The 25,689-nt window shown below is 47.2% G+C and overlaps 1 protein-coding gene across 4 annotated transcripts in view; it reads left to right on the forward strand.

The window, feature by feature from the left end:
* The window catches only part of LOC116945929 (uncharacterized), a 75,206-nt gene that overhangs the window by 9,037 nt on the left and 40,480 nt on the right, over nt 1-25,689 (forward strand). For 3 of the 4 annotated variants that reach the window (XM_076069656.1, XM_076069655.1, XM_076069657.1), the window contains one exon: nt 21,841-23,314. In XM_076069656.1, the coding sequence (XP_075925771.1) occupies nt 22,040-23,314 (1,275 nt within the window). In that variant the 5' untranslated portion in view covers nt 21,841-22,039. Of the gene's footprint in view, nt 1-20,927; nt 21,251-21,840; nt 23,315-25,689 lie in introns of those variants that run through there. The other variant, XM_076069658.1, reaches the window with a different exon arrangement.

The raw sequence follows: 25,689 nt of genomic DNA on the forward strand, positions 1-25,689 counted from the left end.
GCCTCTTCCCTACTGTTTCTATGCCTCATAGGTATAATTAAGGTGGATAAAATGAAACAAATATTTAATCAGAGAAGAATAAAATTGATAAAGTTGCAGGAAAACACGTATATCATACACTCGCATACAGATTGATTGCACAGACTTTACTGACACAATTCATTACGTATATAATAATCAATCACAGTTCCTGGGCACAGACCCAAATGCCTATAATGTACTTGACCATCCACAAAGAGCACTAATTATAGCATAGCTGATAAGAACTAACATGTTTCTTGCATTGAACGTCATAAACGAGTGGGGTAGAGTTCTAATTTCAAGCAGTACGAGGAAGAATAGAAATTTCAGTATGGAGGAGCGGTGATACAGTGGTTAGCACATCGCGCTATGGACCTGGTGGCCTGAGTTCAATTTCCAGCCATAGTTAGCATCAGTGGTGAGCGATATCAGAACTGGTCCTCCCCTCCCTTCTTCCCCAACCTGCCACTGACCAGCATGGTGAAGTATGGTCAATTAAACCCCAGACCCCACACAGCTGTGGAAGGCCCTGATTCAGGGATGCACATGTGTAGCTAACCATTGCCAATACAGCACTCTTTATGTTTCAGTATTCACGTGATGGGCGCTTTGGGTGGCAGATTTGTGCCACGCAACGCAAGGTGCCACGTGTCAAAGCGAAACAATAAAATGTACTTGACTGGTCACAGAAACTTTCACAATTCCACGAGGCAGCCAAAGTAACAGCAAACCACCACTCCAAATTGGGAGCGATGCGCTCGTTTGGATAATCTCGCGCCTGCATAGCGGGCGTCGTCACACACACACACAGAGAGGGAGAACCGGGATCCGGGACCGAAGCTGGGTCACAGAGCAAAATCAGCACATGCTGCTCAGAGCCCCCACCACCACCACTCCGGCCACCCATCCGCCATTTAAGCGATTCGCTTACAGCCTTACAGCTCATTACACAGAGGCTTTGTTTGTTTTCATTGAGCTCTTTGTGTGGACTGAGCTCCTATACACTGAATACATTTTGTTAACCAGACGGCAGTTTAGGGTTTTTTTGTGTGTGTCAGTGGTGCATTGTGTGTGTGTTTGCGTTTATCGCTTGTCCGTTAATTTTGCCACTGGCAAGTGTTCGTGAAATGGACGCACACTATTCCACCACGCACACGAAGTGGCTAAAACTACCGCCGTGTCAAAAAATTGCATTGATCCCCGGGTTTATTTGCACGCAATCATCCGAACGCCATTGGGCGTTCCACTATTTATCCATGAAAGGCAATTTATTTAGCTTTTAAATACTCCTTTCCCTGCTTTATTGTTACCACTGATGACATTTTCAGGGCAATTCCCGACCTCTTCAAAGCGACCCTAAAAGATCGAGCGTTACCGCTCCTTTCTCAAGAGCGTCGCACAATCGAAATACTCTTTACATTCTGTCGGCGCATTGTATTAACGTCGAAAATAACATCGACAAATGCTGCCGTATTGAACTTGTGATGGAAATAATTTCAAAAAAACTGCTCCCCCCCCCCAACTAACGTGCCGTTTTCCATTACTCTGCCAAATGCTGCCACCCCTTAAGCCCTATTAGCCACCACCGCAACCACTCCCCCACAGCCAGTCTTGCCCAAGGGAACCCGAGCCCCATTACATCGGGCGATGTGGATTAAAGCGCTTGTGATTGGTGTAAACACGTGCAGGCCCTGTATTTACAATAGGGCAAAAAAACGTGCGATTTATGATCGGACCAATCGTGTGTGAGCTGGACTGACACAAACTTAAAATAAAAATGCTGCTTGCGCAGTCTTAAAAATGCGACTTTGCCAGACTGCCGAGGTTATTGGGGGCACCCGTGGTAAAGCGTCCATGTGTGTGTTGGATGGTGGGGGGGGGGTTGGTTTTGTCCGCGTGTGTGAGTGCATAAGCATGTGTGCGTGTGCGTGACCATGTGCAGAGAGAGAGAGAGGGCAGCGGGTGGGTGGCAAGAGCAGCGAACGTCGGGAAGGCAGTGCCACGTGGTGTGGCATTAATCCCAGCTGTTGTGCTTCCAAGAGACGTGTCTCGACCTGCAGAGCACGTTTCTAAACGTGGCTTGGCAGGGCCAGGCACGATCACACACAAGGCATTGTGCGCGAGATATTTAGACTAGTACGGCAGGGAATGTCCAATGCGCACTGAGACCAATGGGCCCCCCTTTGCAGCATTGGTTAGGGTTGCCACCATTGAGGTACAACAATAAAGGGACATATAATGGGAAGAGAACATCTCACAATACCAAAAGATGGGTGAACTCCATGTGAATGCATTGTCTTCAGTGGTGTATTATTATACAACTGACAAAAAGCTCTGACTTCTAATGTTCTGGGAAAACTTAAAGATTTCCCAGGACAAAGCACCTCAACAAGATGACGAGGACAGGTGGCAACCCTAGCATTGGCACATTTGGGAGTTTTTAAATAATTGTTGCTCATAACAATGAATAGTTGACAATTCACACAGAGAATGTACCGTGGACTAATGACGTCATGGGCAGTGTCCCTTCTTGAAGTGAGTAAAGAAAATCAATGTTCCATAAGAAGACCGTCTTAAATTCGTGTGTATTACCTGCCGTCATATATGTATTATAAACATGCACTCTGATAAACAAAACATGGACCAAAAGCTGAAAAGTGCTCAAATAAACCTGGAGATGTACATCCCTGGAATCATATTGGTAGAGAAAGAGGTACACACAGATAAGAAAACAAGTGAGGGACATCATATTAACTTTCATAATACAGTAAACCCACCTCCACCCCAATACAACCAATCGGTAAGGGTTGTCACGTGATCAAAACGTGCCAATTAGGTACTACTTCAGCACACCGGCGAGTTGGAGATCAAACCCACGATACAATTTAAGTACGGCCAGGATTCATCAAGAAATTTCAAATGTTGGCAATTGGCTGATTAAGACAATTTTGGCTATTGCCTGATGAAACTGGTTGTAGTCAGTTTAACACGTAGGCTTTCGCGACCAGTATTATTCATAATAAAGGTTTTTTGCGTTAGATCGCGTTATTATAAATGTTTCACAACCCTCCACCACCCGACACGGCCAATCAGTAAAAAATGTGTCACGTTAACAAAACGTCAATTAGTTACTTCAGCTCACCGATGTGTTTGAAGAGTGAATCCACAACATTTAGAATTTGAGTACGACGTTTCGCTGGTAATTACATCCAGCATCTTCGGGCGATTTGCCAGAATAGTAGTAGTCGCCGCCAGAGAAACGCCGCACTCAATTTGTATATGCTGCATGTATGTTTACTGTAAATGTTAGGTAGTCTTTGTAAGTGGGGATATTATTTATAAACATCATCAGCCAGTTTTACTGCACTACAGGATACTTGTTCCTGACATTTTGTGTGAAGTTAACCATTAAATTGCTTTGATTTTCTGCCTGCAGTGAAACTGGAGAAGGTCATTCGTGAAATATTTGAGCCAAAGTACAGTGTTGAAACATAATTTCGCACTTCTGAGTCCATGTGAGTGAGAGCCCAATGATGTTAAGGACAATGGCCGCATCTAATGGGGAAGGACCGAGCCACCTCTAAAAACCGGAATGACGTCTGCTGTAGGCATTATTAATTATTTTCCGTGCCTTGCTGCACAGCGGTGGTCATGGTTATTTCTCCCAAGAGGTATTGATTTGCCTTAGAGAAGCAGTTTGCAAATGTCTCTCTGTAAATTCAAGGAGAAAATAAACTATAAATGTTTCACCGCCCGGAACGGGATACTGCAGTGCTGACATTATCAAACGGCTCGAAATGAAATGAGATTTCGAGACAATACAAATGAGTTAAACTGGACACCATTTTGCCAGAGTTCGTCTCAGTTTCCTGGGGATCCTGGTGACAATTAGTGTTCAGGCACATAGCCCCTTTATAACTGATTGGCCACTGTGCCAATGTCGTAGCTAATTGTGGAGCATCACTTAATTGTCCCTTCGTGATTGCTTGTTGAGACGCGATGCCCTTGAGCTGTGCTGGGCGTTTCCTCTCCGGAGAGGCTACGTGCAAAACACGGCACAGGCATACACAAGCGCGTTCCTACACACCAGCACTTGGATACACTGCCAGGGCAATGTGTGGGGGTCATTGAATCCAGTCAGAGGTGGAAGGCTACCAGCGATTGGTTTGCTCTGAGGCACTCTCCCAGTATCCCTTGGGTGTTTGCTATGGTCTGTATATAATAGCTGTACTGCTGGCAGAGGTGATGACCTGTCTGCCTGCCTAGCCGCCTGCCAGTCTGTTGTTTTGGAATGATATTTGTGCTGTGCAACTGCTGACAAGAGCATAGAGCCTGTTAATGACAAAACAGAGACGAAGATCCCCCGTATAGCCTTAACAGACTGTTGGAACAATTGCTGTTTGCGAGCACCTATGAAGGCCGGCATGGCACACGAGGGGTTGAGTGGCCAGCACCACGCCTGGCTGTCTTTGTCTCCCCAGTGGCAATGTTTACACATTGGATCAGGTACTAATTTGAGGCTGAGTCGACCTCGGGATGCCCAGGACCGATTCAGATAATCGACACTGGTGTTGGCCATGAGCGGGAATAGAACTTGGGTCGCTGGGTTTGTAGCGCAGCGTGCTAACCGTTGCACCACCGCTCCCCACGTAATGACACAACACACACACAAATAAGAAGGCGTCGTATAAATAGTGTGATTCAATAATGTTTTATTACTTGCACCCTGGTTTTTTATTTTTAAGCACGGGGTGAAGCTATGGTTAAAGGTTCGTGCTTAGGACTACGGTTTTAAATGTAGCCACCTTGAATACCACTGCATTTGTTCTCACGCTGCCTGTACAGGAATAGCAAATGACAAAGGACCTCGAACACTCGGGGTGACGTGGCCCGGTGGTATCGCATTTGCCGACTTGTTGTTGCGGAGGTCATGGTTCGAATCGAACGGCCGCCCTGATTAATACAATGGGCGTAACGATCATAATAATATATGCCATCTGCTTCACGGTGGACGTAAAGATCCCCTGATGTAATTTGTAAGTCGGTCATTGTGTGCGGGCATCGGGGTCCAAGTTTGCCGTGTTTGAAAATTACTCGCAAATTATTCAGTTGGGATTGTACATGCCAATCATTACCCCCTGCTGGAAAACTAATACCCCAGGTCACTCTTGCAAATGAGACCACCCTTGTCTCAAGTTCTCACCTGCTTGAGAAAAAAATAACTTTAAACTAAACTAACAAAGGATTACTATACTTTATTCATAAAAACATGTTGACGGCTACTTGCACGCACGAATGCATGTGTGCCATTTATAAACATACACATGCATGTGTATACACATGTGCCAACATTATGTACGTGTGCAGTGCTAAATGGATCATTCTTGTCGCTACGATCATCATATAGACAATAATCAATGTACGTGCATGGCAGTATTAAATAGTATTTTATTGAGTGCCAGCTAGCCTTTCAAGCTAAAAACCAGAAACCCAAGTGTAATCCTGCAGGGATAAAAGAATTTCTAACGGCATGTACCAAAATGCTACAAAAACACGGGTAACATATTTTGCTAATGTTTTGCAAATGTACGTTTTCTGCTGCAAGGGCCTCCTGCCTTGTCGGCTGTAAGCAATTCACCGAGTGGGCACGCAGGAATTTTCACTCCTCTTTTGTCAATGCATTGCTGGATGAGGCCGTCCCCCACGCCGTGTGGGTCGTGTTACTTACTTGGTTAAATCTTCACCATGCTGGTCAGTGCGAGTTGGTTTGTCCCCCCCCCCGCCCGCACCTCCGATTAGCACAGTTGACACGTCGGCATAGAATAACAGTACAACAATGGGTGTCTGCTGTAATGCCCTCTGCTGACCACAATGTAACCCCGCAGCCACCTATCAAAACCAGTTTTGTTCATGGTGGTCACCCATCCAAGTTTTATCCAGGCTCCAGCCAGCTTAGCCTTCAAGATCTGGCGAGATCTGGCGAGATCAGGTGCATTCTGGTTGATGTTATCGGAGGGGACGCAGGCTCTTTTGTTGCACCGGCCACGTGATTCGCTGATTACCCAACATCATAAGATGATAATTACACGAAACAACACGATACGTTTTGAAAAGTATATTTAAAGTAAATATAAATACAGCTGGTGGCACAGTGGATAGTGTGCTGCCCTTTGAACCGGGCGACCTGTGTTCAACCGCTGGCCGTGGATAACACCAGTGGTGAGTGACATGTGAACCGGTGATCAGTGTCACCCTCACTGAGCAGCGTGGAGAAGGATGGTCAAACAACAGTCACAGCTTGGAAAGGCCCTCGTCCAGCAAGTGGATTGTCAAAGGGCTGAAATTATTACTGTATTCAAAATATTTGCCACATTACACTGAGTGAATCAAGTGTCAAATGAGTTTTGGGCTGTGCTTACGTCTGTTGGAGGTCCTGTGCAAGTTTTGTAAATTTCACATTCCTATCGTGAAGCCCGAGTCTTTGAATAGAACGGCCGCTGTGGCGCTCCGAGTTACGTGGCGCTCGCGTAGTGCCACAGAACTCGTCCACGCTGGAGTGCTGCGTTGACCCTGACCGGGATTTGAATGTGTGACTTCAGTGGCTGGGAAACACACTTGCTGCTGTACCAGGTGAGCTACGTCTCGGCCAATAGTTACAGCAACACATGAGCTCATCGCCGTATGTCTTGAGTGATCCCGCCGTGCACCCCCTTGTTGTATTCCTACTGCCAGATCCGATCGTTATTGCAGTCAACACCTGGTCTGAAAGGTCCGTTCGTACAGTCCTCAGTATTGCCAACATCTGGCGTTAGGTCTTCCCCGAGGTCACAGACCTCTGTAGGTCACTCCCATGCCTGTCTCGGTAACCTGCCCTACCTCCTACATCCTACACATGTCCCACATATCATCGTCTCTTCTGTCTGAATACACCTACTGTACAATGCTTTCTTGCCACATTCTATAAACCCTATTATTTCACAAGCTGTTTAGAATACTCTGCGCCTGCATTCATAATCGAGAAGCATCCTTGTTTAATTCCATTATTAAAGTGCAGCTTTCTGACTCGACACAAACGTAACTCCAATCAAAGCACGTTTTCTTATTAAATTGTCTTCCCGTGAGCAAGTCTATGGCTGAAGCTTCCTCCATCCCATCAACTCTCACTCCTTGTTCTGCGCCTTGCGACACCGAACTTCGTGCGAGGGTGCTTGAGCCATACCTATGGAGGAATAATTGAGGTGGTTTGCTCTTGCCGTCCTCCACTGTTCTTTTTAGGTGATACCATCACCAGATGCAGTTTAACATCATACCATCACCAGATGCAGTTTAACATCATACCACGCACAACACAATACACTACTGTGCATGAAATGAATGCAGATTACATGCCCTTAACTCAGCATTCAATAATAAAATTGCCTAATAAATTACAGCAAGTTCCATGACGATATGCCACACATTTCATGACTTTTTCCACCGAGGCAACTTTCCGATTTTATTTTGTTTTGCTGGACCAGCAGTTGGGCGAACATTCCTCTTGCTTAGGCGAGCAAAGAGGCCGGAAACGGTGAAAGTATGAACCCTTGAGCCCTCTCCACCGTCCGATGCTCAGCGGAGCGGAACATTAAACGCGCCATCTGTGGGATTTCTCCACATCTGCCCAGGGATCGGGTTAGGAGCGTGCCGGCCGTTTCCTGTGTATACAGGGGCACGTGTGTGTGTGTGGGTGCGCGTGCGTGTGGGTGCGCGCGCGTTCGTGCGTGTGGGTGCGTGCGTGTGGGTGCGCGCGCGTGTGTGAGTACAGGCGGTGGTGTAGCAGTTAGCGCACTGCGCTATGAATCTGGCGACCCGAGTTAGATTCCCGCTCACGGCCAACATCGGTGACAATTATGTGAACCTGGTCCTGGGGCTCCCCTAGGTCGACTCAGCCGCAAATGAGTACCTGGTGCGGTGTGTAAACATCGCCCCTGGGGAGACAAAGGCGGCCAGGCGTGGTGCTGGCCACCCACCCCCTCGTGTGCCGTTCTGGCCTTCATAGGTGCTCACTAACAGCACTTGCCCCTACAGTCTGTTAAGTCTACACGGGGGATCTTTGTATTTTGTACAGGCGTGCGTGATTGCCTGCATGTGCATGCCTTTGTCCACCACCTCCCTAAAGTGTTGAACCCGCTCGTGCTGCCAGGTTTTAAATCGGGTAGGCTTGGCACCCTGCCGTCGTAGAAGGTGTGACTGCACACACCTGCCTTTCAGAATACGTGTGTGTGTGTGAAGGCACACGTGTTGACCGTGTAGTATTCGTGTCGGATTGCACACTATTGTTTTTCACATGTCGTTCGCTTCCAACGCTTTCACGTGACTAACACCTGCAGCCATGAGGCTCTATCAATTGTGTGCTCGGCTTACCGAGGCCGCGTCTCGACGGACTTTCACCACTTTTATGTTGTTTGTAAACATGCCCACGTGTGTCTGGATGCCTCCTGGGTTTGCCCACGAGCTCTTGTTTTGCTCATCCATACAAAGGGCCACCACGTACATTTATATTATTTTATGCGTGCTGGAATATGGAAAAATTGAAGTGTAGATACCGAGTATAAATAAGTCTCAATTCAACCCAAGTTTTGATGAATAGTCAAGATAATATAAATACACCCACCTGTATGTACAAGCTTCCGGCAACGTGGAATTCATTTAGATGCTTTGGGTAAATCCACATTGTATCTGTAATTGTATTACGATTGCGATCAAGAGTCAATCCTTCTTATATATCGTGGTGAATGATTGCGCCTTCGAGTAGCTGCAGGGGTGTACATAAAACCATTACATAACAATATACTTATTGAAAAAACGACAATTCGCGATTCAATCTATGAATCGAAGCTTTGTTCAACTGCTGATGTGTAATATGCAGTGCAACTCTGCAAGGGGTTCTCATAAAACGCTGATGGGTGCAATATTTAATAAAAAATTCACCATGTGTGATGGCGCTTTCAAAGAAAAGTACTGAAGTCACGAGCCTGTGATTGGTTGGTGCACCAAAAAAACTTAGTGGAAGAGTGTCGGCTATTTCCCCTCCCCAAATTGTATTTAATGCAACTCGCGCGGTACAGGAAATGAATAAAAACAGTGGTGGGATTTGTCGTGGTTGGGGAAGGGTGACTGCAGCTGTTTAAAGTATACGGTAACCTCCAAACATTTGAATAAATATTTTGTTAAGCGGCCAGAATCAACAAGAAAAAAATTCTCATTCTGTAGTCATGGCGATGACCAATAAAAAAAATTCGTCCAACCCCCCCCCCCCAGCGTTTGAAAAATCTAAAAGTTAGGCTCCTATTTTGGGTTTTGTACGAAGTGAAAGTTCGCGCGTTTGTTTGCTTGTGCCGACTGAAGGAAAAAAAAGAACAGCTTAAATAAAGCACTGCATAGCGAATATCTGGAAAGTGTATATTTATTACGTACTGCTGAGAAATTAAATATTCACTTGAGAGTTTTAACTCGCAGTCGTTTGTCTGATGAATGCATATGTTACGATCTGATTAATTACGATCTGATTACAGTACTTGCAAGTAGTTTATTCCATTAATTCACACTTGGAGTGTATATTTCTCGGCTGTTGAAACTTAATTGCCGCAAATACATATGCAACTTTTGCAGATAAAATCGAGCGGTTCCCATGCATTTCTCTCGCTGCCCATATAATGTCATTGCTAAGAGACATGAAGAATGCACTGGGGCATGTGCTTTATCAGCACTTTCTAAATAAACATCTTTTGTGAGCTTACACTTCAGCATACACGCCTTCTACAAGCGCCGTAAATCTTACAGCGAGTCTTGCTTCATCGCAAGCTGCAGTGCAATCTTCCAAGCAAATTAAATGCTCTCATGCGTGTATATGGTGAAAGTGAAACTGAATTGCCGCTCAAGCCCCTGCTGACAGAAGGGCCTCCTCTAGAGGGGGGCTCTCGAGAGCTCCCCTCTAGAGGAGAGTTATTTGGCCTACTCCTCCACGCTGGCTAGACATCTTAGAGGAGGTGGGAATTGCCCCCCCCCCCTTCCCATTTTACACCACCACATGTGAGAGCTGCTGACTGACTAACTGTAGAGAAACATTCTTTTCTTCTGCTGGGTGGAGAGAGGCGGTGGGGATTTGAGAAAACTTGCCCCATTGTTTCAGCTGCCATGCCGGGAGATCGAACCGGCGACATCTGGAAGTTCCAGTGTTCTCGACAACATTGCTGCTTATATGCCATCGGACGTAGTTCCGTTAAAATATTCAAATTCTACAAGATTTCCGATCTGATTCATTTGTTTCTGATTCATTGTTTTTTGAGTGACCGTTACACTCCTTGCATGCTCAGTCGTCCATCGATCGAATGCTTTATTTAACCCAGGTGGGAATCCATGGAAACAACACATCTCTTGCCCAGGAGGAGGTCTTGATACACCTAAGTATAGTAGTACTCTCGTTCTTGCCACTTTACTTCACACCATGCTGTGGGACAGAGCCTCACATGCATCAACTCGGCCTGAAATGTTGTCTTATGCTTAGAGTTTATTGGAATTGTTACGTGGATGGTTCCCGTCTAGCCAGTTGGCAATATCTTTTACAAAGTGGATCTGTGGTGCTGCGTGACCACATCAACAGCAGTACAATCAAAAGACAAAAATAGGGTCCTTCAGGAATATCACACAACTAACAAACGAGGTATTTGATGGTCGTTAATGAAACGCAAACACACATAGGCGAGTGAAAAAAAACAAAGCACCCAGTGCCACTATAATACGAGGGGCCACAGGGGCGCCAGAGAAAACAAACGATGGCCCACATTGATGAAAACCTTCAGCGCGAAACTGCGTGACGCGTAAGAGTGTAATTAAAGTGACAGCGGCGGGGAAGAAGACGGTCGGGCGGGATGTAGCGGTGGCCACGTGCGGTGCCGGCTACCCACAAGGCCACCAACGTACCTTGGCAAACGGGCGGTCGCCGGCCTTGCGGTTATTGCGCTATCAATCCGCGAGAACGTTGCAAGCGGTTATTTTTTTTACGGTCATTTCATTGTTTCCTCCGTTCATCCGCCACGTTTGGTACATATTGCCGGCGGCTCAATTGAGATGCATTTTGCAGGCCTTGGTGGGGGTGAGGTGGGCAGCATCACGAGAGTGCGATAGATTATTTTGCGGTTTTATCCGGAACCATTCTTCAACGCCATTCTCAAGGTTTTTTTTTTTTATTTGTATTTCATGCCATCCCATGCTGTGCACATGCGCCCACAAAAAAAAACACACACACACATACACCCATGCATTTACGCGCAAATATTTTTTTAAAAATCCCACGTGTAACTTTAACAGACTGTTGGAGCAAGTGGTCTTGGCTCGCACAAATTAAGGCCAGCACGATACACGAGGGTGTGGGTGGCCAGCACCACGCCCGGCCGCCTTTGTCTCCCGAGTGGCGATGTTTAACACACCGCACCAGGATACTCATTTGAGGCCGAGTCGACCTAGGTGGAGGCCTAGAACCGGCTCAGACGATAATCGTCACTTGCGTCGGCTGTTAAACGGGAATCCAACTTGGGTCTCCAGGTTCGAAGCCACCACCAACACGCAGAGACAGGGGACACGTGCGACGCGCGAGTCCGTGCGTGCCTGCGTGCGTGTGCGCGCGACTCGCTCTCGCGTTCGGCATCGCCCCGGCTGCTCCGGAATAGCGCCACGTCACGCCGAGCAGCGCCGCTGCCGCTACTGCTGCGTTCACTTTCGGCGCCACATTCGCCGGCTCCTCTCCGAAAGCCACTCGCAACACGCGGGGGGGGGGGGGGTTAGTGTGGGACGGGGTGCTGCTGCTGCAGAGTCGGTAATGAAACCGGGCGTTTCGTGGAGGAAAAAGCACCAAACCGGAAGGTTCTGTCACATAAATCACGCTCATTTTTCCAAACGCCTGGCATGTGATATTCAAAAGGAGGCGGTTGTTACTCCCCCCCCCACCGCCGCCCCCCCCCCCGTCCCATCCCCCACACGTGTAATTTAACTCTGCGGCTGGAGCTTGTTGAGGACTCCTGATCATTAACGCTGCAAATTGCCTCCCTTTTTTGCTGGCAAAGAATGTGTTTGGGGATGAAAAGAGGAGGTACAGGATGTCGGGTGCAACTGGACGAGAGAGGGTAGAAAGCCTTGACCTCCAACGGAGGGTTGACGGAGCCATTCGCGCGCTCCTGAAAAATGTTCAAAATAAACCTTGGAGCAGATCCCAGCAGAATGGCCCAACACTGTTTGATCTCACTCGCTGTCCTGCCTCTGACTTTAACACGAAGGCTGACCCAGAATTATGACCCAAAGGAAACCTGAACCAATATCTGCTCTACACAATTCCGAGCCTCACTGAACCCTTTGGTCCCTGATCTAACTCGAAACAACGAGGGCCTTGTCAGCACGTTTTGCAAGTTGAAGTTCAACGAGTTTGATATTATTGTTTGCAGTTGTCCCCGATGATCTATATTCTTGTCTACGTTATAAGATGCAGAGGTGGAATTGTTCACCCAACCTTCAACTCCCCTATCCTCGGACATACGATAATGTTTTTCGCGATGCATGATCACGATTTAAATCGAGAGTTGACTCTTTGCTACCATCACGGTGAATGGTTGTGTCGTCATGCAGTCTGTCCCCAAGGGCAGTGACCTCCTTTGCATCTAAAGTCGGTAATCCTACGGCAACACCAGCGTTTGAGTGACACATCCTTCCACAGTGATCACGTGCACAGTGGGCTGAGGGTAACTCCCAAGGGCAACCCCTGGGGCTAACTCCTGAGGTTAACACCTGACGGTAAGTCCTGATGGTAACTCCTTAAGGTAACCCCTTAGGGTAACTCGTGAGGGTAACTCCTTAAGGTAACCCCTGAGGGTAACACCGATTGACACTGTAACCACCACTTCTGAACCTCGCCTCCTGAATTGTTGTTTACCCATTACATAAAGCTCACACAAATACGAAAAACATCCATTATTACGCACGGCCGATTCTATACGCACGCACCGTGGGCTTAAGAAGTGATATTAAACGGTGGACAGATGCAGCATTACTCACCCTATTAACGTAATCAGTAATAAATAAATGAGGTGGCATTTCAGAAAAGAAAAGCCTAATGGCCGGATGCCACCACTCTTTTGTGAGTTAAGGCGTATTCTTCTCAGGGTTTTTTTGACCTCCCTTTGGAACTATAACCCAACGCACCGTAACTCTGAAGACACATCTGTGTGGAAACAAAAAAAACTAATCCCGACCCAACACAACTGCCAACTCCATCCCACGCAGATACAATGGCGGCATTATACTTGACGCCACTTCTGCCGATAACGTGCATTATTCTCGTCGGCGCGTGTTTATTATTCATTCAACGGCGACAAAAAAAAACAACAGCCGTGCATTGTGTTATTATTTTAACCCTTAGTGGGTTGCAAATATAACCACGCGGCAGTGCAATTCGAATGAAAGTCTGCGGCTTTGACTGTGGTGCTGTTCTAAAACGTGAATAATTGCTGTTTTGGGGGAGTTGTGCCAGTTGCCATGAAACAAAATTGACCTCTAACCCAGCGAGCCTGAGCACTATTTTGGCATGAACGTATATTAAGTGTACAGTACTGGACATATGCACGCACGGTGCAGTTTCATCGCGTTCAATACACTTGTACGTAACTTTTTTTTTCCACGACACCATTGGCATAGTGTTATTGGCATGGGTCCCAGTGTCAAATAAATGAAATGGGGGGGGGGGGGAGCCCAGTACAATTGATCCCCTCCCCCCACGCTTCATTGCCTGGCGCCTGGGTTCCCGGTACAATTGCACCGCCTGCACTCGCGACAACTGTGTTGCTATTCTAGGGCACCGCAGTGTCGAGATGTCAACTACCTCGCCTGGTATACAAGAGGTCGTGGGTTCGATCCCGACCCTGCTGTATATTTGTAGTGTTGCACGTTCTCTCCGTGGTTGCGTGGATTTTTTTTCCGGGTCCTCCGGTTCCCCCCCCCCACACACATTTAGGATCGGCGTGCGTTTAGGGTATTTGGCTGCTTTAAATTTCCACGTGACAAGCCACTTCGTTGAGCCATCATCTATGGCCAGGTCGCTTCTGAAAAATAACTTATACATCTCGGTGGGCTGTTCCTGGTCAACTAATAAAAAAAAAATTGTTTAGTAGTTTAGTTTTAGAGGTGTAGTGGCTCAAGCCCGTGCCCCAGCAGTTTTGGAGGCAAGGGTTGGTGGATCACAGGTGAACCTGCCAAACCCGAAGATACGCAAAGAGGGTCACGGGAGATGTAAGTGTGTTGTGAACCCGTTCATCCCCTCGTATGCATGGGGGGTTTATCCTGGGTTCCTCCGCATGGACAGCGCCCATAAATGACGAAACACGCCGTAGCACGGTTGGCTACGTACGGTGCAAAAGAGGTTGAACGTAGACGTTGAAATGAAAAAAAATAGAGGCTCCTCAATAAGGAAATAACTGCCATTTATATTAATGACACATATTTTTTTATTTGCTGCACGTATTATATATACACATTTCGTGGATATAACAACATCCTGTAATCTAAACGTAGCGTGAAATAAATGGCCAGCCTTAATCGAGCTTCGGAGGGCCGGTGCCGTTTTTAAATTGTCCGAAACGCGAGGCGCCACCCCCCCCACCCCACCCAACTGGCCACGTTAATGCGAGCGCGGGAGGCACTTGGCGAGGGTCTCCTTTGTAGTTGTTGTCGCTGTTGGGACGACTGCCGCGCAACGCAATGAACTCGCACGGCGGCCGCCACGCGAGTTCGCGCTGGGCGGTTCCCTCTCCGCTCCTCCCGCGCGCGATGGAAATTTGGGGGCCCCCCGTTGCATTTAACCCTGGGGGCGGGAGACGTGGCCCTGGTGGTGGTGGTGGTGGCGGTGGGGGATCTTATACAGTGCCCCGGTATTTATAGCGATCGAGGAGGTCTCGTGCCGTGCTCACAATAGAGAACGGCGGATTGTTGAGAACGAGTTTACAATGGGGCCTTTTGAAAAACACCGCTGCCGCTTCGTCAGCAGCCTCGCTGTTTACGTTGATAAAAAAAAACGATCCCACGGCTCTGGATTTAGTGTTTGTGCTACGCTTTTAAACCCAGAACCAAACATAGTGTGCAGTGCGCGCGCACGATGAGCAGTGGCATCGGGAATCGGTAAGGAGAACGTCCACTTCCCTAAAAAAAAATGCAAGTTGGTTACTTGAGAGAATGTGACCGGACATTGATGAATGCCTGAATTATAATATTATTTAATTCAGCATCATGCTCATTGATGTGTTGTCGATTGTCAATTTGTCATTCTGCTTTAACTCGAGAAACAAATGTAAGTGTAGAAGATGTCCAACTGGAAAAGAGCTTTATAGATCATCGGATTCCTCCAGTTCAAATACATTATTTGATTCTGATTCTGAAGTACAAGGATAAGTTTCGATTTAAAGCTTTCGTGACTGCAATGATTCATCTTCTTTGGTTCTTTCGGTAAAGTCACGTAGAATGAGAATAAAATAATAAATTGATAAAATAAAATAACACAATATTCTCACGACGTTTCGGCCACAACACAAGCGGCCTTCATCAGGTGAAGGGGCGAGACTGTCTGGTAGGACAGCGCTGTCCTACCAGACAGTCTCGCCCCTTCACAAGGATAAGCCCCGGTGTACGGGGCCATGGTCAAAGTGCCACCGAAGCCGCTACTGCATCATCATCAGCTGTTGTCTATCCACTGCTGGATTAAAGTTTTCCCATGCCATCACAAATCCTCATGGACCAGTGCTGCTACTATATATCTCACGCCTGTACATGGTCCAGAACCGTTGAAGATATCATTCGCCACTGGTGTTAGCCTTTACCGGGAATCCAACTCAGGTGCCTGAGTACCAGATTATATTGCGTATATCACCGCACCACCTATATATCTATTTACATATATACTGTGCAAAAAAAACTGAAACGCATTTCAACATATTAATTATTTAAACACGTTGCGACTGAATTCACGCAAAATGCGCTATTGTTGGTGTAACCAGTGGTGACAGGTGGCCCATACATTTAGCCACGCGTCTTCCAGTTGCCCACTTAATCCTTTTTTTTCAGTGGCAAAAAACAAATGGCCAGCGGGGTTTTTTTTCTTCCAGGCGATGCCGCCGCCAGTCGAGTTACATGGCCTGTTTTTTTTACAACTTTATTCGTAATGCATTATTTGTTACGTATCCAAACACGTATATTTAAGTAGCTCCCCGATTGTCCCGTTTTACTCTCCCACCAACTGTACTCGTGCCCCTAGTGCCCTTCTTGCACGTGGTGAATAGTTGATTGGCAACGTTTGTAACGTGTTCATGTCGAGCAGTGACGGATTATCCCAGTAGCAAAAGTAGCTACATATGCTACGGGCCCCGCACTTTCAAGGGCCCCACGCTACATGGTTTCAAGCTATCAATTCCGGTTCACTGATTCTGCACTCGCTCTTACTACAGCACTATACTGCCTTCGACTTTTATGAACGACTGGGTGTTTAAGGTTAGCGATTTGTCGTATTATCTGGCTGTATAGCAAATGAAAAAATACAATTACTTTACTATGCAAGTTACAAATTTGTGTTTTAATATTTGTGTTTTTTTTTAATGTAAGGCCCTTTATAACATGCTACAGGCCCCGCACTAACTTAATCCGGCACTGATGTCTAGGTTGGTCAGTGAGCCAGCGGGCGGCTTCAGGAGTAGCTGGGTGAATATCTCTAAAGCACTGCCAGAGACAGATGGAAGCGGGCAGTGGCGTTACTACAGCATGTGGTCAACAAGTTTGAGACTAGTGACCACCGTTGCAACGTGGGCTGTTCTTAATTTGTCACTGGTATGATCAGCACAGGCCTGTCTAATCCTCAAATGTAATGTCTTCCCAACTGGGGGCTAAGATGTCCCTGTTGTTGAGAATGATGAATCTCGATGGACATACCCAATGTATACGTCTTGAAAATAAAATAAACAGATGCCAAAGCATGATAACAAAAACTCGGCTTCACTCTCTCTCTCTGGCAAGGTAGAACGAACGCAACTTTGGTTGTTTAATAATTGCCGCAGTCGTCACGGTCATCATCACTCTGCCGCCCGTAATTTTGTGGTCTCGTCAATGAGGGCTCCCAAGTAATTGAGGATTTCATCGCAGGGGATCTGCCATGCCCTGCGCAGGCTTTGGCACGGTGTGGTGACATTTCTAATGCGGTTTTCTTTCCACACCATTAGCCTGTCACTCAGCCGCAGTACGTATCAGTGAGAGTTGTCGGACTTGATCGGTAGGTGTAGGTGTGAATGCAACATCTTTATATCGGGCACAGTAGCCCTTTTGTGTTCCTAAGCAAGTAGAACAGTGTCCTGCCGTTTTGAATTTTGTTCTTCAATATAAGATTAATTACATTAAAAATATAAAAATATATATTTTTGCCAAATGCTCAACAAAGATCGTTTGTGTTGTTGGGCTAGTGCCTGGAACTTTGTCCTGGTAAGTCACATGGATAGAATAAAAAAAAAATTAAAGTGGGTTAGTGCATTTTAATGGTAGTATTGGTGTGTGAGTGTGTGTGTGCGTGGACATGTGTGTGCAATCGTGTTTTAGAATTGTGAGTGCGTGCATGTGTGTGTGCGCGTGTGTGTGTGAAATTCACTGCAAATGCCAAAGGATCACACAGCCAAAATAAAAGAACCATTACTTGCAAAGCCAACAGTGTTACATTGCTCTTCAACAATACACAAAGGCACGGTGGATTACTGCACAATGCAGACCTGTGCTGTAATAATGAAAAGAGGTGTTGACTTGAAGTCTTCACTTGTTTGGATGATTGATTGATTGAGGAATGTTTAGCGGGCCAGCTATAGAGCCCACCATATCCTGGGTAGCCAGGCATACACGTTAGGCATTTGCTGTCACAAAGAATGTCATCTGACATAAAGGTAAATAATTCCTAGGCTCGAGTTCTTTTCAAAGCCCAAACATTGTGACATTTTGTTTGGTCATCCACGCCCATGGTGAGGAGGCTGTTGTTATTGCCTCAATTTTTCATGAGCGCGTGCCAGCGGGAATGAACGCGCGCCCCCTTCCATCTCCAACGTCAATTTGCGATCCGGGTTCTCAAATTTTCTGAGGATCCCAGCTGGTAGACTGATATCTGTCGACGGCGAGTGAAGCCCAAAGCCCCGCGTTGCCCATTACGCCAAATATATCGTGTTGTATATCGGGAGACCCACAAACCACACGCCTTCAAGGGTTCCTCACTGCTCACCAGACCAAGACCTTATGAAGCCCCCATTCACTTGTAACCTGAGCAGGCAGCTGGCTGCGTGCAAAGCAGGTGCAGACAGCAGGCCCTAATCCGTGTAGTGTGGATTGTGTCCTAAATGTTTGCTTTCACTTGGGAGTCCAGTATCACCTTTATCTATACCTGGTTGCTGTGTAATGGTGATTAGGGCCGGATTAACCGAGGGACTTTAGGGTCTGCAGCCCAGAGTCTTTGATTTTGAGGGCCCTGTAATAAAGTATAAACGGTACCACTTTATAATGGTTGAAAGGCAATCGTGTCATTCAAGCAATCGCATCACGATGTGGATTGCTACCAGTTGTGTTGACATTAGCAGAGTTTTGTTCGTTTTAACTTTAACTTAGCTTAAAAACTCGTGTATTTCATTTAAATATCTACAACTGAAATAACCGTGTTTGTCAATGAGCATGGGTGATGGTGAAACAGGTAAGGGGAAAAAATGAATAGGCAGAGAGGGACCCCCTAAAAACTATGCTAACCCTGGGTCCCAATCAAACTTGCTCTGGGCCAGGTGGTGATATTTAACATAGCAGTTTTTTTTACAGTATAACTACCATCCCCTGTGAGCTGATGCACAAACTAAGACAGGATGATTTTTTATTCGTTTTCCTTTATTCGTGGTTTTATTTGTTAAGGGTTTTATTCAATTGTATTCATTAAGGGGTGTGTCAAGCGTTGGACTGTGAGGCGTTGTGTGAATGGGCCACTGTATAAAATAAAGTCTTAGTTAGGCAAGAATGTGGGTGATGTGTGACCACAGGACACCGGGGTTACTTATCGTGTAGATGTACGTGCCGCGTTCGTGTCTGTGTGTGTGTAATGAATTCAACGTGGAATTTGTCGAGTCGGAATATTTATTTAAAATATATTTGGTCACTTTACAGCGGTCCTTGGGGCTTTATTGTTGGAAAACCGTTTCAGGCACGAAAAATTCTTTTTTCCCAAAACGAAAAAAAATAACATAAAATAAATCACGTTTTTTGGGATAAAGGCCAATGTGTATGTTCAGCCAAAGCAACATTTTCCCAGACATCTTTCCAGTGAGGCCACGTGAGACTTTGCTTGCACACCTACCTTACTACTTTGCCATTCCACTTCTCTCACAAGCGTGTTCTGTACTGTAACAAAATGGCAATGGTTCATCGTTAACTGCAGAGGTCAGACTGGATTTTCTGTCCGCTGTATAAAAAAAACGAAATCAACATTTTGTCTGTAAACATTATTCAAAGAGAGAAAACATTGAATGTTTTCCTGCGAGAAAGCGTTTACCCGACTGTTGTACTTTCACTTTATTCCTTTTAACTTAAAATCCAGTTATAACACAATTTTCCTTAAAACGTGTTTCTCAAAATTGTTGCTGCAAAGTTGGCTTTAAAAAAAAAGTCGTTTGCAGCGGTGTAACAGAATCGGCCGTGTTGGCCGTGACGGGCTCTGTAATTTGCCAAGTTCGGTACAGGGTCACTGTGAATGGAGCCTGTTGTGGAATGTGTTCCACAGAACCAGCGATCTGCACCGTAAATGTCCCCAATTTTCTGAAACTTTCAGCTCACTGGAGTATAACCCAACTACCCCTAGCTGACGGTTGCATGAAAACAAATTTAACGCAACACAGGTGTTGGGTGGTGGCGGGTTTAACGACAAATATATATTTACGCGATCTAACCCAATAAAAAAAAACTGTTATGGAGTTACATTAGTATCGATGACACTTTTTTTTTCTTTCCACCACGTACATTCGGTAGCATGTTTAATACATGTTCACTTAACTTAGCTGCTTGTTTTTTTTATGCCAAGCTTTCCGCTCGGAGTTTCTTCTGAGAGCCATCGCACGCACGATCCAACAAGTGTCGCGTGAAGTTATAAACAATCGGATTTGCAAGTCGTCACGACTTTTGTGACTCGGCTCGAATGCGAGCCTGGGTTTCTGTGCATGGGGCATGCGTCGAGGTGGGGGGAGGGGGTGAACACGGAACTCGGTGTGGATTCTTGTGAAAAACTATCCGCCTCATTCAGTGGCCCGTGCAGTGCACACCAGGAAAGGTCGTTTTCGAAAGCCGGCCGTCTGGTTTAAGTGACGTCGGCCAACAAGGCCGAGCATTTCGGCATCCCTGAACGCAAGGGAGACGTTCAAATGTTCTCCACCTTCTCGCACTTTTTTTGCCCGCAAACATTCGGTAACTTCCAGGTGTAAAGCATTTGACTGTGCCATCATTTTTTGTTTGTACATCATAAACTCATTACCTGGTTTATAAAAAAAAATAAAGAATTTCGTACCCCAGGAAATATTTAATTGGTGATTATAAACTCATGAGATGTGACACGTTTTAAAAATATATATATTTCTGTATGTATTTTATACACACTTTTGAGAAGAGGTAGAAGCCGTTAGATAAAGTTGTTCAGCCGTCCCAGGTGTCCTGGACAGGGGGGGGGGGGGTATAGCATTTCCACCGTAGCCATGAGCGCCAAAACCTCCCCCTCGTGTGCGTGGCGGGGGTGACGAGCGCACGTTCATTCAACATTCATGGCGCCCGCTTGACTCTTTCTTTTCTGTGCGCGAGCGCGAGAAGTGATCCCGGCGCGTGGCCTCGTGAATAATTTAAGGCAACTGCCGCGGGGTGGGCGGTGGTGTCCGTTACGCCCGAGGCAGTGGGTGGAGAGAGGGGTGTTTGGTTCGGGAGTGAGCGAGTGGATGCGCCTTCGCGTGCGTTTGCATGTGTGTGCCCGCGCGCGTGTGTGTGTGTGTGAGTGCCCATGAGGCTTGTGCCAGTTATTAGCGTCTGTTGCGACTTCTTGGCCTTTGTTGGATGTCTCACTTTGCTGCCTCGGTTCAGCCGGAGAGCAGGTTTGCTGCTCCATAAAAAAAAAACTGTTAAGGTAACTTGGCCAAAAGTGTGGTATTGTTTTGCAGGAATTGTGCTGTTCTTCATTGTGTTTTCGTGTTCGTATTGTTTGTGGCAATTTTGGGTGTTTTTTCTTTCCTCCAAGGAATTTGTCTTGTTTTGTATACAATGGGTTCGGAGAGAGCGGACAGTTTTCACTAATCTTTGTCAACAAGTTACACACGTGTGATAGGAGGCTAATGGGTCCACGTTTCTTCAAGTCAGTTTTGTCTTGGATTGAGGCGTAATTTGTTCCCTGACTATGGTATTTTATAGCCGAGTATGAGTGTAATTAAATAAATAGTACCACTCGTGGTTACATTTGTAATGTGAATACGTTTAGAACTGCGTACGTCAATAATAACCGACGGAGCGTTTTGATTCGAATGAAAAATGAGCGATACATTGTTGAACGAAAATGCTTTTTGACGACTTAAATTTTGTCAGCGAAGCTGAGCGGCCACAATTTCATTAAGTTTTTTTTTGGTCAGAGAACTGTGTATACTTCTGATGCTTCAGCTCTTGGCCTTCCAGGAGCACGCGAGCACACGTGATGACAGCTGTATTTTTCACACTCTCGTGCAGGTGCCGTAGGCCAACATTCGAGCCCGAAAATAATTAACGCCTTGTGAGGACAAGCGCAATTCAAACGGAAAAGCGGTGAAACAAGGAAAGCCGTTGAGGAGGAGGAGGAGGAGGAGGAGGAGGAAAACCAGAGGACCCAGCCTCCTTGCAAGACGCCCACTGCGGGCAGGAGTTGAGGCTCCTTCCGTGCATACCCGAGATGCATCGCTCGGGCGCATCTCGCTCCAAGGAGAGCGGCGCGCCGCCCAAAAAAAGCAGCATGCTCAGCAGCCTCCTGCAGAAGCTGCACCTCGACAACCACGGCTCATCCTTCAACCGCAGCCGTGGCCAGCAGTCGGGCGGCCTCGGGCGGCAGTTGGACCTGCACCGAGGCCAGGATCCCCCGCCCATCTCGAGCGTGCTCAACCACAACCTCGTCAACCTCAACCAGCTGCAGTCGGGCGCGCTCAACGTGCCGGGGCAACCGGGCAGAGGCGGCGGTGGAGGCAGCGGCGTGAGCGGCGGCGGCGGGGGCGGAAGCACCGCGGTGATCCAAGGGCACCACCCGCCCTTCTCGTGCCCACAGACGCAGCTCGGGTACCCATGGGGGCTTGACGAGTGCTTTGCGGGTGACGTCGCGAGGCCGCGCAGCTTTAGCCAGTCGCGCCAGCGCCTCTGCCAGGTGCAGCCGCTGCCCGACTCTGGCCCCGGCGTGCCAGGGGCTCGGGGCCGGCACCAGCGCTCGCACAGCTCGGGCCAGCCGGTGCAGAACCTTGTGCAGATCCAGCAGAGCAACCAGAGCCTCTTCGGCGGGCCCGCAGTCGCCTCTTGCCAGGGCTCGCAGGCGTTCGTGCAGGGCCACGGCATCCAGTCCAACCAGAACGTGAAAAAGAGCCTGATGCTCCCGCTCGCCGTGAACCTGCAGGGCACGGCCGTCGAGTTTGTCGGCCCGCAGAGGCCGAGCGAGCGCTCCCAGAGCCCCCGGCGCTCCAACCAGAGCCAGAGTCTGCTGAGCCTGCAGCAGCAGCAGTTGCAGCAGCAGCAGCAGCAGCAGCTGGTGCATGCACCTAGGCCCAAAAGCCCTTCGAGTCAGGTGGCGCAGAAGCTGTTTGGCTACGGTGAGGAGAGCGAGCGGCAAATGCTGGACGACGGGGAGGAAGAGGAGGACCCGGCGCTGCGAGGCCATGAGGCCTTCCCGCACGAGAACAACAACGGCGAGGAGGCGCGGAGGCAGAGGAGGAGCCCCGGCGAGCCGAGGCCGCGGCGGCCCACGCACGGCCGGGCGAGCGGTGCCACGACCTCCGCGGCGGTGGCAGCCGTGGCGGCCCAGCAGCGGGTGGCCGACGACAAGGAGAGGGAGCGGGAGAGGGAGAGGGAGAAGGAGAGGGAGCGGGAGAAGGAGCTGGAGGAGGCCCGCACACGCGCCATGCAGATGGAGAAGACCATGCGCTGGTGGTCGGACTGCGCCTCGAGCTGGCGCGAGAAGTGGGGAAAGGTCAGTCGCGTATTTGTGGTTTTAGTTGGTGCTGCAAGGCTTCTGGGCGGCCTTGCACGCTGTCATTTGGAATTTTAAGGAATTACAGTCAGAGTGTCACCACGTTTAAATAATCATAAGGCCTACCATTTAGGGGAGGGGGGGGCGAGATATGCGACCGTACTTCACCACGCCAGTCAACACGGATTGGTGAAAATACTCACCATGAGACTGAGTGATGGCAATGGCCTGGGGAGACCTTCATCCAGAAGTGGATAGGTCGTAGCTGATGATGATGATGATGATAACGAGGATCATGACAGTAGTGGCAGTAGAAGAATATTGAGGCAGCCGGAGAAATGTGTAGCAGGTATAGCCGGTGTTTACATTGCATGGAGAGAAATAAAACTTCTGCTGCACGTCGTGGCTACAGCATTATTCTGGCTGCTGTTGATCTCAGATTGTCTGGAGGTGGTGTGTGACAGGGATGGATGGGGGATGGGTATTGCACTGCAGACCACACGTTACACTTTGTTGTCTATAGACAGTGACTAAATGCTATGTTAATCAACAAATATTATCAATACCCTGATAACTATGAAGTACATTTGATCATTATTTGGTACTGAACGTTTTTTAACTCTTTTTTGTTGCGTGATATTGACGTCATGTCAAGAAGTGATGAATCTATTGGGAAATGTCACAGAGGTCTGTGTGCCAGGGAGCGGCCCGCAGAAGACATTATCTCATTAATTCAGAAATATCCTTAAAATAGCCATTTTATTATTTACACAGTCGTGGTTACACCTCCCTGCGTGCTCTGCTATGAGCCCGTTGCATTGCAGCCAAACCAAAGGCATTCTTGTTTGAATTCGCAAAGCTGGAATTTCGCGAAGTAATGTGAACATTTATTTTAATGAGATTTTTGTTCGTGCAGTTATCGGCGACCGGGCTGAGACCATCAACTCGCTGCACTTGAGAAGCCACTTTTAATAACGGGTGGCTGCTTGCCATTGAACCCAGGGTCTCGGCAGTGCAGGATCAGTGGTCTTGACTTCTGAGCAATACAGCCATCTCTGTCTGTCAACCAGAGTATCAATGTGATCCAGAGTGGTGCTGCTGTGCACTGACATTTGGGTACGGAGCCAGAAATGGAAATGCCATATTTCTGTGTTTGGGACAGACACACGCATCCATATATAAAACTAAACTAAACAATTTTTATTTTTATTTTACCAGGTAAGGTCTATGTAAAAAAACTAAAAACTATTTAAACTATATTTTCTATTTTACTAAGTAAGGCCCAGTGATCTATATAGTTCTCTTTTCAAAAGCGACCTGGCCACAAAGAATAGCCTAATTAAGTGGCTTGTCATGTGGGAATTTATATCAGCCAAATACTGTAAACGTTTAAATTTCGATTTAAAGCTTTCGTGACTGCAAGGATTCATCTTCTTTGGTTCTTTCGGTAAAGTCACGTAGAATGAGAATAAAATAATAAATTGATAAAATAGAATAACACAATAATATTCTCACGACGTTTCGGCCACAACACAAGCGGCCTTCATCAGGTGAAGGGGACGAGACTGTCTGGAGGACAGCGCTGGAGTGAGAAAGCCACGCTGAGATCATGACCTTTAAGCTTAGAGTCGCGGCATCTCTTCAGAAAGGTGAGAGACTCGATTAGTTGAGCCTTCTTATCCCGGAGTCTGTTGAATGATCTTAAGGTGGTGTGGAATCCCTCTCCGTAGAGGCGGTTAAATTTCGATTTAAAGCTTTCGTGACTGCAAGGATTCATCTTCTTTGGTTCTTTCGGTAAAGTCACGTAGAATGAGAATCAAATAATAAATTGATAAAATAAAATAACACAATAATATTCTCACGACGTTTCAGCCACAACACAAGCGGCCTTCATCAGGTGAAGGGGACGAGACTTGCAGTCACGAAAGCCTTAAATCGAAATTTAACCGCCTCTACGGAGAGGGATTCCACACCACCTTAAGATCATTCAACAGACTCCGGGATAAGAAGGCTCAACTAATCGAGTCTCTCACCTTGCTGAAGAGATGCCGCGACTCTAAGCTTAAAGGTCGTGATCTCAGCGTGGCTTTCTCACTCCAGCGCTGTCCTCCAGACAGTCTCGTCCCCTTCACCTGATGAAGGCCGCTTGTGTTGTGACCGAAACGTCGTGAGAATATTATTGTGTTATTTTATTTTATAAATTTATTATTTTATTCTCATTCTACGTGACTTTACCGAAAGAACCAAAGAAGACTGTGAACGTTGTTTCTAAATGTGGAGGGAAAAACCGGAGGACCCGGAGAAATACCCACATGACCAAGGGGAGAACATGCAAACACCAAATATGTATGCGTCAGGGTCGGAATGGAACCCAC

This window comes from Petromyzon marinus, chromosome 25 (genome assembly GCF_048934315.1).
Source record: "Petromyzon marinus isolate PM22_M1 ecotype Great Lakes invasive population chromosome 25, UKy_Petmar_22M1.pri1.0, whole genome shotgun sequence".
Lineage (NCBI taxonomy): Eukaryota > Metazoa > Chordata > Hyperoartia > Petromyzontiformes > Petromyzontidae > Petromyzon > Petromyzon marinus.